This window comes from Colossoma macropomum, unplaced genomic scaffold, assembly GCF_904425465.1.
Source record: "Colossoma macropomum unplaced genomic scaffold, Colossoma_macropomum, whole genome shotgun sequence".
In the NCBI taxonomy this organism is placed as follows: Eukaryota; Metazoa; Chordata; class Actinopteri; order Characiformes; family Serrasalmidae; genus Colossoma; species Colossoma macropomum.
In genome coordinates, this window is record NW_023494806.1 from 24,089,892 (window position 1) to 24,103,062 (window position 13,171).

General features: G+C 42.4%; 1 protein-coding gene across 9 annotated transcripts; it reads right to left on the reverse strand.

Moving 5' to 3' along the window:
* Window positions 1–1,088: 1,088 nt before the first annotated feature.
* On the reverse strand, window positions 1,089–12,209 carry LOC118826999. Of its 9 annotated transcripts, none has more exons than XR_005008833.1 (6): window positions 11,059–11,667; window positions 7,658–7,737; window positions 6,490–6,768; window positions 6,043–6,340; window positions 3,880–3,963; window positions 1,089–2,119 (listed from the first exon to the last, which is right to left on the reverse strand). XR_005008833.1 is itself a non-coding variant. In XM_036598166.1 (6 exons), exons 4-6 carry the CDS (start codon window positions 6,218–6,220, stop codon window positions 1,938–1,940), a joined length of 444 nt encoding a protein of 147 aa, XP_036454059.1. In that variant the 5' UTR covers window positions 6,221–6,340; window positions 6,490–6,768; window positions 7,658–7,737; window positions 12,128–12,209; the 3' UTR covers window positions 1,089–1,937. The 9 variants fall into 9 exon arrangements, 6 of the variants coding, with proteins under 6 accessions (XP_036454059.1, XP_036454057.1, XP_036454055.1 ...); XR_005008832.1 differs by having other exon boundaries at window positions 2,232–3,963; window positions 6,490–6,771; XM_036598166.1 differs by lacking the exon at window positions 11,059–11,667 and adding an exon at window positions 12,128–12,209.
* Window positions 12,210–13,171: the final 962 nt, after the last annotated feature.

A 13,171-nucleotide genomic window follows, 5' to 3' on the forward strand; every position in this document is an offset into this window, starting at 1 on the left:
CACAAAACAATAAAACATAAGCATAAGGTAATTTCATATGAGACTTATTTGTTTTATTCCCAAACGGGTTTGGCACTCTTTAAAGCACGTCTCAGACTCCGCAGAGTGCAGTATTCCTCCATATTTAACACATTCAATTCAGCAGCGAGTCAGCAAGGCCTTCATTAACACATTTACTTTTATTAACACATGTAACCAATATAACAAAACAAGCACCCATTACAATGAAATTAAAGCTTATGGTTAAGATGCATAATTTTGAACTGTACAGTTTATTTTTCCTGATAAGTTCACAGCACTGTTTACTGAAGATCAATTTTTCGAGGGTCTTACGCTGAAAATCTGGCCTTCTGGTTGAATAAAACAACTTGTTCAAGGACACTGGCAGCTTAAAAAGATGAGCTGACTGGCTACGTATTTCTACAGATGGCAGGTTTTAGCCCTTTAAAATGAGCTTCAGAAAACCATCACATAATGCCTTTGAAATTTAAATTCTCTTTGGATTTCTTCAGTAGAACTCTTCAAGGCTGATAATCACTTGTCTTTATGAATGAACTGATTTTCTTGCTACTGATTAATAAAGTAAATGCTAATAAAAATTGAAACAGTCCTGTACAGAAATCCCAGCACACATTCATTTTTCATTTTCAGATAAAATGGACATTAAGTGCAAGTGTAAAAACAACGTGTATTACACAGAAAATTATGTGCATGAAGTAGAACAGAATCTATAAATAATTCACTGAGATGCTGTTGTTTACACTTATACCCTGATCATTGCTTCACGGCATTACATTCATTTATAGTCCTATTACTTTTATTGCGTCTTGTTAAATGTCCATAACCCCCAGCAACATGAGTTAAACAGGATGTTTACCATCTCTGTCCCCTCCTTTCGGCTCTTGTTCATTACAGTATGTATCTGGAGCTAAAAGAAAATATGCAAACATTTTAGAAAAGGCACGTATTCTATTTGAATGGGAACAGGCGACCCTTTCATCAGATCAGGAGAAAGTCACAGTAGTTTATTTTTCTTTTTACTTTTCCTGAAAAATGATTGCAGCAATGTCTACAGATAAACGTTAATGTTTTACATATTTTGTTTTCACTTTTTACAAGCGTTTCACCTTCATGCAAATTTATATTGTTTTCTTCTTAAGTTTATTAGCATCTTTAAAAACTGCTTTCAGTTGACTGCAGTAGTTGAAAATCAGTTATCTATATGGATATAGATCATTTAGTGCAAAGTGGCATTTCAAGAGTGTTGATGTCAACAATGTAAACAAGTGAAAATGTTGATTTTATATTAAGGTTAATTAAATATTGTAAGTAGAACATGTAAAATTAAATTATTAGAAGAAGGAATTAATTTGTCATGTACATTTTCAGCTCCCCTCATAACTTCTCTCTATCCATGTTAATCGGATGTAAGAAACGTGGAAACGTCAAAAACTGAAAATTCAAATTGTAACAGCAATGCGTTTTTCTGTTTTCAGTAGTACTGATAACATCTTCGAGTCAGCATTGAATTTCTGACATAAATTACAGGTTAAAACTGCTTTCTATAGCCATGAACATCACGCCACCACTACCACAGACACTACAGCAGTGTCTTATTCACCTCGTCTTCAGTGCGGTACCAGAACGCACAAGAGAAGTTCTACAGATCTACAGACAGCTATTTTACAGGTCTAACAAACTGCTGTCTGATGCGGTTTAAGAGTCACTGAGTCTGTTGCAGGACAAAATATGACACAGTTAGATGTCCCTGTGGCTGAGCATCACATCAAGCTTCTTTTCCTTTCAGCTTTTTCAAGAAAGATGAAAACTTTCAATCTGCAAAAAGGAAAATGTTCTTCAGATCTCTGGCTGGTACTCTCCTATTTCAGGGGAACATCGCTTTCCTCTTTTTCAGCTTGATTTCCGTCTGCGGGATCTTATCTTTGGAAGACTCTGCCCATCAGTGGACGCACCTGTGGCCCAGCAAATATTCCCAGAATTACACCAAGAGCCAGCGCTATGATCCCAAAAACCACTGCCCCAATTCCCAATCCGTTACGATATCCATCTTCACTTCCCTTCTGATACCCATACTTCCAACTTCGGCTCTGCTGTTCACCTAAAGACAAAAGATGAAACGGAGGAGTTAAATGTGATTGACGCCCTTCAGAAAAGTCTTGAGATTCTACATGAAAAGTCAGACTGATGAAACTAATAAGAAGCTTATTTACAAAGAGAAGATTTCTGTGAAGAAATGTATTTCGGTAGGAGGGACCTCTGTGAAGCTGGCTCCCCATGCACTCAGAAATGGAATAAAAATGTTAATAACGTCACCTAAAATATCGGCATGTGGACATGCTAAATACATGCATGTTAATGTGAAGCTGTTTCAAGCATTAACATGGATATTCCCTGGTTTTGCCACACAGTTTTATCAACCTGATAAAATGCATGCTTAAACGTTCCAGAAAAAAATGAAGATTCAACATCTAGAAAATTAAGAATATTTAAGTCATTTTATCGAGCATGTAGTCGGTTTCAGCGTTGCTCTAAAAGTGCTTTATTGCGGCTCGCAGCTGCTGTGCAAAACTTCGCTTGCTCTTTTCCGGCACCGCTGTCTGTTTTCGCACATGCGCAGACTGAGAAAAATGAAAGAAATCAGAGTAAGAGCACACATCTGATAACTGAGCTCAAATCCAGCTCTCTTTATCGGATTTCTAGACCTTATTCTAATCTTAAAAAAAAAAAAAAAGGAGTGGGCTGTTTACATGACCACTTGAATATCAGATGACTACAGAACTCAGACTATGATCGGATTACTGAGTGCATGTAAACGCACTCTGTGTCACTTGGACCACAGAAATGGAAACTAAAACTTAACAGCAGGCGGCACAATCAATGTTCAATTAAATGTTTTTTTCCAATGCAGTTGTTGAGCTTTTTACATTGTGCATCTATCTATATACATCATTATATCACTAATATTAGTGATATCACTACATCTCCTCTCCTGTTAATACTCACTGTGCAACATATAACTTGCTGCTGTAATGACACTTCCACTATGCACTTTACACTGTAATATTGCTGCAACTCCTAGTTATGGCTACACTCATTTTTATTTTACCTCATACCACTCAGTGCTTGCTGTCATGTAAACACAAAATCTGTCTCATATGCCATGTAAATATGCAAACAGATATACTTTACTTCTACTCTTACACTTATGTCTATTTTTATTTCATTTTTTCTGCATAGTATATGTAAGTATATGTGTGTTGCTACTGAAACACTGCAATTTCCCCTCTGGATAAATAAAGATTGATCATCTATCTATCTATCTGTCTGTCTGTCTATCTATCTATCCATCTAGTTGGTTAATGGGCTAAAGTTTGGCCACCCCCCCAATCTAACTGCATGTTGTTGTTGATTTTCTCGGTAAAAACAAATTAATCCATCCTCTACAGAGAACACACTGTGTTCAAAACTTGCTTCATATTTTGTGTTTATTTTTTTTTCTTCAATATATTAAAAAAGTCAATTTAATTAGCAAAAAAATGTCCTACTGCAAGTTTTTTACATTACATTTTTTTTAACATACATGGCAGTGATTCTTGACTAGTATTTCTTACCTTGAGATAAGACGCTGTAAGATAAACTACAATTCCTGCATCATGTTTTACGTCAAATCCTTAGAACAAAGTTATGTTTTTATCTTGTCAGCTGAGAAATTGGGCCTAGAGATAGAAAGTTTGTGTAATACAGCCTCTGGAGTCTTTATACATGATAAACATCATGGCAATGTAAAATTTTTATTATATAAAAGGTAAAGATTAGTATGCAGGAGTGTGGTGATGCGTCCGGTTCTAACAGTCGTACCGTTTTTAGAGCCAGTGAGGATCAGAGTGATCAGCTGTGTTTCCTCTCTGGAAGCCTCTCTATCAGCTCTCACCTCTGTTCTTCCTGAACAATATCAGAAAATACATCATTCTGTTTAGAATTGGGAGTGTCTGTTATGAGACTATTAAGACTGTGCACAAAATCTTTATATGACACTATATAGTGGATAAACTTCTGGTGACTGAAATATGAATTTACGAATTCAGCTAAACAGGTGCTGCAGTCAAGTCTCAGAGCGCCATGTTTTGAGTGTTTTTCCTCCTCTCCCATCGCCCTGACCAATCATCAAGCAAGAATACCAGTCATCCCCTCCACTCCCAGCTGCACGTACACGTCTATCAGCAGACAACCTCCTTTCTTCTCCGCACTTTACTCTCATTTTCACTTCAGATTTTTGGACCAGCTGTTAAACAGTCACTTCTAAGTTGTTACAGATGTATTTCTGTGTTCAGTTTACGCTGGCATGTTAACAAGATTGAGGAAGTTGAAACATCTGTAGGGATTTATGCTGGTTTCTGCGATGATGTGAGTTTGTGAGGCGATGAGGCTGCAAAGTTGTGCAGCTGTAATAGAATTAAGGCTGTGAGGTTGTGAGCCTACACAGCTGCGAGGCTGTGAAGCGGTGAGACTGATACCGTGAGGCAGTGGGGCTGTAATGCTGCGAGGTAGCAGCATCGTGAGACTATGAAGCAGCGAGGTTGTTAGGCTGCAAAGCTGATCAGCTGATGATGGAGTGATGTGCACACGTACATAGTCCGTCTCTTACTCACAAACGTTAGGTAGCTGTGTGTTTATAACAAGTGTTTTCTCCAAATTCAACACAAAATGCCACTTTAATGACCACTGCAGTCTCAGAATTATTCAACCCCTTGAACAGAATCCCTCATAAGAGCTCACATTCGCAAACCAGGTGTTGTCTCAAGCACAACAGATGCAGCGAATCAAGGGCTTCATTAGTGTCATCAGGTTTGCTTGAGATTAAAAAAAATAAATAAAAATCATCAAATACCTGGACTGGCTTGTGGGGTGGGGTTGGGGGTGGGGGGCAGCTGACTGTGAAGTTTGAAGATTACATGTTGGAATCATGGCCAAGTCAAAAGACTTGTCCAAAAAGTTAGAGATTGTTTGAAAAGGCTACAAAAAAAACAGCAAATGTACTGAATGTTCCTAGAGATTCAACTGGAAGCAAAGTTTGCAAGTTCAAAGTTAAAGGAACACTGACTAAACTACCTGGACATGGCAGAAAGAGGAAGCCATCACCAGCTGCCACCAGATTCCTGAGGAGACAGGTGGTCTAAAACCCTCGAGTGACTGCAGCAAGATTTAGTGGCAGCAGACACTTCAGTTTGGACAATAAGGCTCATACTACAGGCTGAAGGTCTGCACACCCAAACTCCTACTCCTACTACATATACACTTCTACTGCTCCAAAAGCACAAGAAAAATGGGCTCCAATGTGCTGAAAACCACATACAGAAGTTTTGGGATTCTGTTCTGTGGAGCGATGTAATAAAACAAACTTCGTGCCTATGGATCAGTGGTATATCAGGAGGACGAAGAATGAAGCATACGCTGAAAAGAACACCCTGCCTGAAGTGAAGCCTAGTGGTGGCTTGATGATGCTCTGGGGCTGCTTTGCGTCCTCTGGCACTGGAAACCTGGCCACAGAAAATCTTTGGTAGGACTGGAAGAAGGTACTTGCAGCACGCAAACCCAGTGAACTGGAGGCCATTGCCACTGTAACTATTTGACAATTTCTACGACAAATATTAGTATTGAGATTCATAATTTCTGTTCATGTGGAGCTTCAAGACAAAAAAATCTTCTCCACCTCAGGTTTGACAGCACCTTCAAATGTCTTGATATGCGGAATGCAGCAAAAGAAAAAAGAAAGTAAAGTCCTTGCTAGCATGCCGGCGCCATCTGTACAGTGTATGAACTGCTGAACAGGTTCACAAACTACAGGGTTCAGTGTGTTTCAAACATCAGAACTAGATTAGACTGAATATAGTCAATATCTGATCTGTTAAAATATGCCTGTATCGGCTTCAATCCCTATCCACTTGATTGTATTAGGACACCCTCAATTTAAACTGTGTTAACGCGCTGCAAATTTCTCAACAGGAGTATTAAAGCACTTACCTTTAACAGTGACCGACACTGTCCGTATGAGAGCCGCTCCATCGTTGACCTCTCTGACCGTGTAGACTCCAGAGTCAGCAGACACCACGTCTCTCAGCACCATGGAGTTACCACACACTGACACTCTGTCTTCATACCCCGCGTAACAGCGCACGGAGCGTCCATCCACAGTGCACATCTGGACAGGGCTTACAGATCCTCCATCAGTCCGGGAGAACGTTAGAGTCACTGGATGGAACGTGAACAGATCCAAGACGAGGGGATCTCCAGCTGGGTACTTCAACAGAAGAGCTGTGAGCTGCAGGAGAGACAAGCAGAGATCTTTGTAACAAACATAAGTTTAAGTTATCAGTCAGATTTTTCTCCACATTGTCCAAGCTCTTAAAGTCTACCTAAACAATATTAAGATTACTTTCATTCATTGAGCGTTTTTGTTCTTATACTCACGCTTGGGCTGGAGGTTCTGGAAGCAGATCACTTCTCCGCTACATTTGGTGAGATAAAATCCTCTGGTGGTGTAATTAACCTGAGGAACAGTGAGGCTACTCTGGTCCAGGTGTCTCTCACAGCTGAACTCCGACTCCTCTTTAACTCCACATTCGGCCACTTTCACTCCACTCTTCTCCCAGGTTTCCACCCCTGAACAGGGCTCTGAACAGTACAGAGTGGCCGGGTCATTCAGATCCCTCCATGTGGTTTTGACGAAGTTAGCCAGTGTCTGCTGACCTGCTGAAGAAGAACAAGTGTGGATATAAACTACTGTAATCAGACACTCAATTAGAGTCAGAGCAGATTACTATAATGAACAAATTCTATTATATCAATTCAGTATACTTGTTCTGTAATACGCAGTAAGTTGTAGTAAATTCCTGACAGTATTGAATAATTTGTGTATAAAAGGTAAATTCCACATTGGCTGGGACGATTTTGTAATATATTTTGTAAAGTCAAAATATAAACTGCGAAACAAACTAACAGCACTAATTTTCAACATTATTAATGCATTTTCATAGTTTGACCCTTGGAACCTTATAGTTCCACCCTGAACTGTAAAACACCATGTAAAGCAAGTGTCATGCACTTCCAGGTCGTGAGTCAAGAAAATATATATATATATATATTTTCTTTTATTATATTTTTAGCAGAATGGGCTGTTACCCAGAGTCTGAGCCTTTGAGCTGCTTCGAGTAAAAGAAAAATGCTAACTTTGATGCCGTTATTACTCAGTGAATCCATTTCTGCTTCCTTCCATCTTGTTCTTCCTGCATTATCACAATAAAACAGCCCATCAGACTCGATGTGAAGCTTAAACTCATGGTTAAATGCATTAAACCATCAACCGTCTAAAACATTTTAGAACGTCTAAATATTCAGTTATACACAAAAACTGCCGTTTCTCCCGTTTTATAAGTCAGTACAGATAAAAAAAACAGCAGTGCCACATGTGAAAATCCTATTAAAGACCATCTTTGTAATAACTCACGCAGTTGGGAAGTGTCTTTAATTATTGACGATAGCCCTGATATGCTTAGAGAAGTGTACTGTGACATAACGTGATGTAATTTATCTCAATAATGATGAATACGGTCCTCTTCTGAGCAGTGAGCACTCTTACCCGACAGGACTGCAGCCAGGATACAGAAGCTGAAGCTGTAGAGCTGCATGGCTGACCAGACAGCGGAGACTCAACACAGCCTGCAGGTGGAAACACATCAACAAACACTGTTAGACACGTATTTAATGACAAGACTCATCACCCACAACACCTGCACCTGTACGGTGCAATAAGAGAACCAATCCTGAGACTGTGAACTCCAGTCAATCCCCTAAGCACCATATAACCAATTACCTATAAACCACCTGCAACTGTGCTTTATTTTTTCAACCAAATCATTTCACAACGTCTCAGTTATTTAAAACCTACAAAAGAAGTCACAAAAAAGTGTTTTCAGTTGTTTCAACTCTGCTTAAAATCAAATATCAAATTTTTTGACACAAACCATCACCCCAATATTCAACAAATATCAATATTCTGCAGATGTGGAACCTGAACCTGTGGATCCCAAGCTCTTATGGATCTGAGCCCACGTTTTAATGAACTTGCAGCAAAGAAAAGATGGCAGGTGTCTAATTCAAGCAGATAGGCAGGTTTAAAAGACTGAGCTCCTGGGGACACTTGAGTTTTGAATATTTCAAGTGTCCATGTAATATTTCATTGTCTACTACCAGCACCTGTATTTTACTGTTGAGGTTTTGATGTATTTTAAATTTAAACATGGTCAGTTTGGGTTACAGCACAACATTAAAATGAAATAAAACTTTTTTTTCCCCTCTGGCCCACAGATTTGATGAGATTTCTAAATATGGTTGAGTTTGAGGTGGGCAGGTGAGCGTCTCAACCTGATGCTGCGATACCATCAACCATGTTTTAATAATATCAACAAGTTTTAAGTCTTGGCCCATGCAAATAATGATGTGCCAGGGGTGTGCGAGAGAGAGAGAGAGAGAGAGAGAGAGAGAGAGAGAGAGAGAGAGAGAGCGAGAGAGCCGTAAATCTCTTTTAAAAAAGCAAATCTGCTCCACTTTAAAACAATGATCATAAAAACCTAAAAATGTAAACTGGCTGCTTTAATATTTCAGGTTCACTGAGTGTAACAGTGATGTGAAGAAACGTGCAGAGAACTTTAAAAACGGCTTTACTGAAGAAGCATTGATGTTCATTCCTCATTCATGGACATTCCCTAAATCATAAACAATCAACACTAAATCACTGTATGTTTTGATGTGTAAAACTTTATATAACAAACAAAAAAATTAAATAACTGCTCATTTTACAGGTTAGTTAATTAAATTCTGGGTGGTGATGAGCCAGAATACACAGTTCTACAGTGAACTGTGCTGAACCCCAGACCTTTACACGCCCGGCCACCGTCTACTCCCTTCTGTCCCACTGCAGAGAGGAGAAGGAAAAGGGTTTCTACTCTTGTAAACTTCCATCAGGTGCATGATGGGAAAGAATCTAAAAACACAAGCTGCAGTTTTGCAGATATGGACCCTGCAAGACCCCCAGACTCTGCAGGATCTCAGTGTGTGTCTAAAAGTGTCAGACTCCAGTCTTTTAAAGCCTTTTCAGTCTTACAGTGCTCGGTTAGCGTTAAGGGGAGGACGCGTTCACGGCGGGCAGCGCGCCAGAGCTGCGTAAACACAGCGCCACACACTCCGGCACTGAACCGCTCGGTGCGGAACGGTGTCGATATAACAAACATCAATGGCCTTCACTCTTACGGCCAAACAGAACAGTTAACAGCCACTCTAACCCACGGCGTGGCTGAACTCTCTCCCTCTCTTGGGCGGCTGCGTCGCGCGGGTGGGGCCGGGCGGCGACTCGGCGTGGCTAGGCTAGCTAGCTGAGGCGGCAAACGGTGCAGATTCCCACGGTGTCGGTGGAAGTTCGGGCTTCCGGTCGCCCAAACCGCTGGCTAACTGGTTGCGGAGCTTGGTCGGACGGGAGGGGGCTCGGTTGAGCTCACCAAACAGTCACTAGCTCCTGTACCTTCCTCGACAACGAGGCCGGTCGCCTGAGCTGAGCTGAGCTAGGCTAGGCTAGCGCGCAGCTCAAAGGGCGTCGAACTTGCTGGCTAAACTGCTGCAAGTACAAGTAACTACAATACATGGCCACCACTTTCCTTTCACCACAGTTATTTACAGGATATAGCTGATACGGCTGACAACACGACCGCGACTGTCCCGTTTGCCACAGACTTAACGTGGAACGTCCCCGCTCTCCGTCCACATTAGTCTCGCCCCGTGTTGTGTTACAGTGCATGCTGGGAACTGCAGTGCATCTCAGGGTGAAACAGGCCAACAAAAACAGAAAATTAAATATTTTCGTGGGCCGAATGGGACTGGGTCACGGGCCCGCGGGCCTTGTGACTGACACCTGGAAGGTAGAGGACACTCCTGTCACTCACAGGTGCGCGCTGTCTACGCTACACTCGATTATTTCTTGATTGACAGCAGACCGATGCACTACATCCCCCGAGTCAAACACAAGGCAACGACGCAGCTTCGTGACGAGGTGCAGGCCGTTTTCTTTTTCGCTAGTCTTATTCCAGGTTCACTGGGTGAGCGAAGCTTCTTTTTATTGTAAGCCGGGCTTTTAATGGTCTGTTAAACTGACTCTAATACTTTGGTGTGAGATCTGGTGGTCCGACTCCAGTTCTCCAGCGAAGAGGCCCAACCTGCAGTCACTCCGGCCCCTTCTCCACTGGTCCGACCGCTAACAGGCTAATAGCGACACATACACCACCCACCACAGAACACACTTAATTCCGTGTGTCACTCCCCTGTCTCTCTCTCTGCTCCCATCTTTATCTTCTAAACGGGGGTTATATGAGCTGAACCTGAGCCCGTGTTGCGGTGGGATTCACCTGTAACCGGCTAGCTACATTAGCATCAGCGTCGCCCGGCGGGGTACCGGTAAAGCAGCACAGAAGACTTGTAGTTATTTTTATCTTTCTGTCACTTCAACAGTCATCCAGTCATTTGACGACTTTGTGCTCTCAGTTTCGAGTATTTGTCCTCTAAATGGGTGTTTTTAATCATCGGTTCAGAACCGAGCCCGTACTGCGTTGGGAGGCACCGTGCACTCGCGTTAGCTTAGCCTAGCAGGCTACAGGTTATAGCACTGCAGAACAGGCAGATTTCGGGTTTCTGTCACTCCAGCACTGAACAGTGGGCTTTGCTCTCGCTGTAATAAGTTTTCATCATCGATACTTGTGATATTAGAGCAGTTAGTCCAATCGAACCTGCACTGGGGTGTTTGGATCTCTTCAGCTAAGCTAAGTTAGCTAGGAGAGAGGAAGTGACCGACGGGAGGGGAAGGCGAGCTGAATTTGAGACCAGCCGGTCACGAAGCCCCACCTCCTACTCCTGCATCTACAGAGCCAGCCCCTTCACACATCTTCACGCTCTTTTCACTCTGAGTACACAACACAGCCGGTTAGGAATACATACGTGTTATTCCACTGGAACACCACGGCGGGGCGCTTCTCGAACACAAGTCCGCCTGAGCGGCCTGCAGTGCAAAGTCACCCCGTCTCTCGTGACTCATATCGATTCTATGTAGGTTTTGAACCGACGCAGAGCAGAAGAGTCTCTCGGGCTCAGGAGTGACTGACCAGCTCTGTCCTACATCCGGGAGCTCGAACAGAGCCGGTCGGTGAAGCTGGTGTGTTCTGGTGTCGGAGGAGCAGATCCGCTCTGCTTTAGTCTCCTCTGAGAGAAATAAATCCACAGCGTCCACAAACGAATAAACTCCAATAAACGAACAAACTCCAATAAACTCCCACAAATGAATAAACTCTCGCTCCTCCTCAGAGTGAGGCCCGGAGCCGAGGAGTCCGCCCAGGCGGTCTGCGTCGTTTTCCTCGACCCGAGCAGGGGTTCCGTCCACTACACCACAACACAGTCCTCTGTAGGACCCCATAGCCGAGTCTGCAGCGGGTCCAGCAGGAATAAAGACCGTATATCTGAGGTGGTCCAGTATGGAGAAGACACGCAGTGTTGCGTCAGACTCTCTAGGTTAACTGTGGAGGAAATGGCGCTCCTCGCTCTCTCTGTAGTTCCACAGTCGAACCGCAATGAAGGGCGTTTCCGTAAAACAAGAACGCCCACATCAGGAACGCCCACTTATCACTCATTGGCCGATATGTCTGCAAAATGGCTTCTCTCATTGGTGGATAAGACTCAACGGGGAAAATACACCAATACTTGTAAAGACGTTACTAACACTACATTAATATTGTTCCTACATGTTTACATAATGAGCATTTGGCCTTTAAAACAAATATGGGTGAATCTGTAGCCTCTGGTGGTTTGTAGAGCTCTGTCTGCGGTTTTGTGATCCCCGACTTAATCCCCTCAGTTACAGTTACAGAGTTTTACAGTTTTTACACAAAGACAGTCACCCATACATTAACCAGTAACAGGATCACCACACATCACAAGCCCCCAGACTAAATCCAGCACCATAGACCCCTTAAAAACCCAGCCCACCTTAAACACAGCGAAAGAGAGTGTTCACCTCCAACATGTACAGCACCCTGTCTTCTGTCCTGGTCTGCCACCTGAGCGCTCGCCTTGGTGTGTGTCTGTACACCTCCTACAGGGAGACTGAGTGAGTGAGCGAGTGAGTGGTTGAGCGAGTGGGTTTCTGTTTCTGTCACCAATGCCTTTAAAGCACTCTGGTGCGTGGAGTCACGCTGCCCGAGGGTGTTCAAGGGGGGCAAGAAATCCCACTGCATGGAGGACAGAGCACAGCTGGACTTTAATTATTGACGGTGCAAATACGGTCAGAGAAAAGTGGGAGAATTTCAAACACTCTTCAAAAGATGGTTCTACAAGGGTTCTTTAGTAAAGACAGCAGATCTGTACGGCACCTCGAACACTCGAAGAACCTTCTCTATCTAGCACCAAAAGCGTTCTTCCATTGTTATGATGTCAAGAGGTCACCTTTTTTGGTGCCATATAGGACCATATACAACACATTCTCCATCAGTCTGAACAAACATTTAAGCATAAAACAGCTCTGTATAGAGCTCATGGTTCTAAAGAGAACCAATCCCTTTACTTAAGGACCCTTAAAGAACAATCTATTTTAAGAGTGTACACTAGCAGAACCCTTTTTGGTGCTATATGGAACCATTCACTACACATCCTCCATCAACCTTAAGAACCATTTCACCATGCAAAGAATCTTTGGATCATGCAAAGTGTTCTTTGGATGTTAATGGTTCTATATGGAACTGTTGTCTTTACTAAAGAACCCATTCAATATTTAAAAAGCAAACTTATGAGTAGGAATGATGTGTCCTTTAGGGGGCAGAACAGGCCTAACTAACTAACCCAGATTGAAGGTGCAGCATCCTTCTTGTGGTTGGTTACCCCGGGGAAGGCTGTACACTGAGTGAGAGAAGAGTAAGAAACATATTCTGTCACTTACTTTTTATTTACTTCATTGAAAAATGCCAAGATCTCAATGAACATAATAAACAACACAAAAATACACGAAGTGGGTACAATTACAGACTCCGTCTGATTTGCAAACCATTTTTGCAGCTTTTCTATA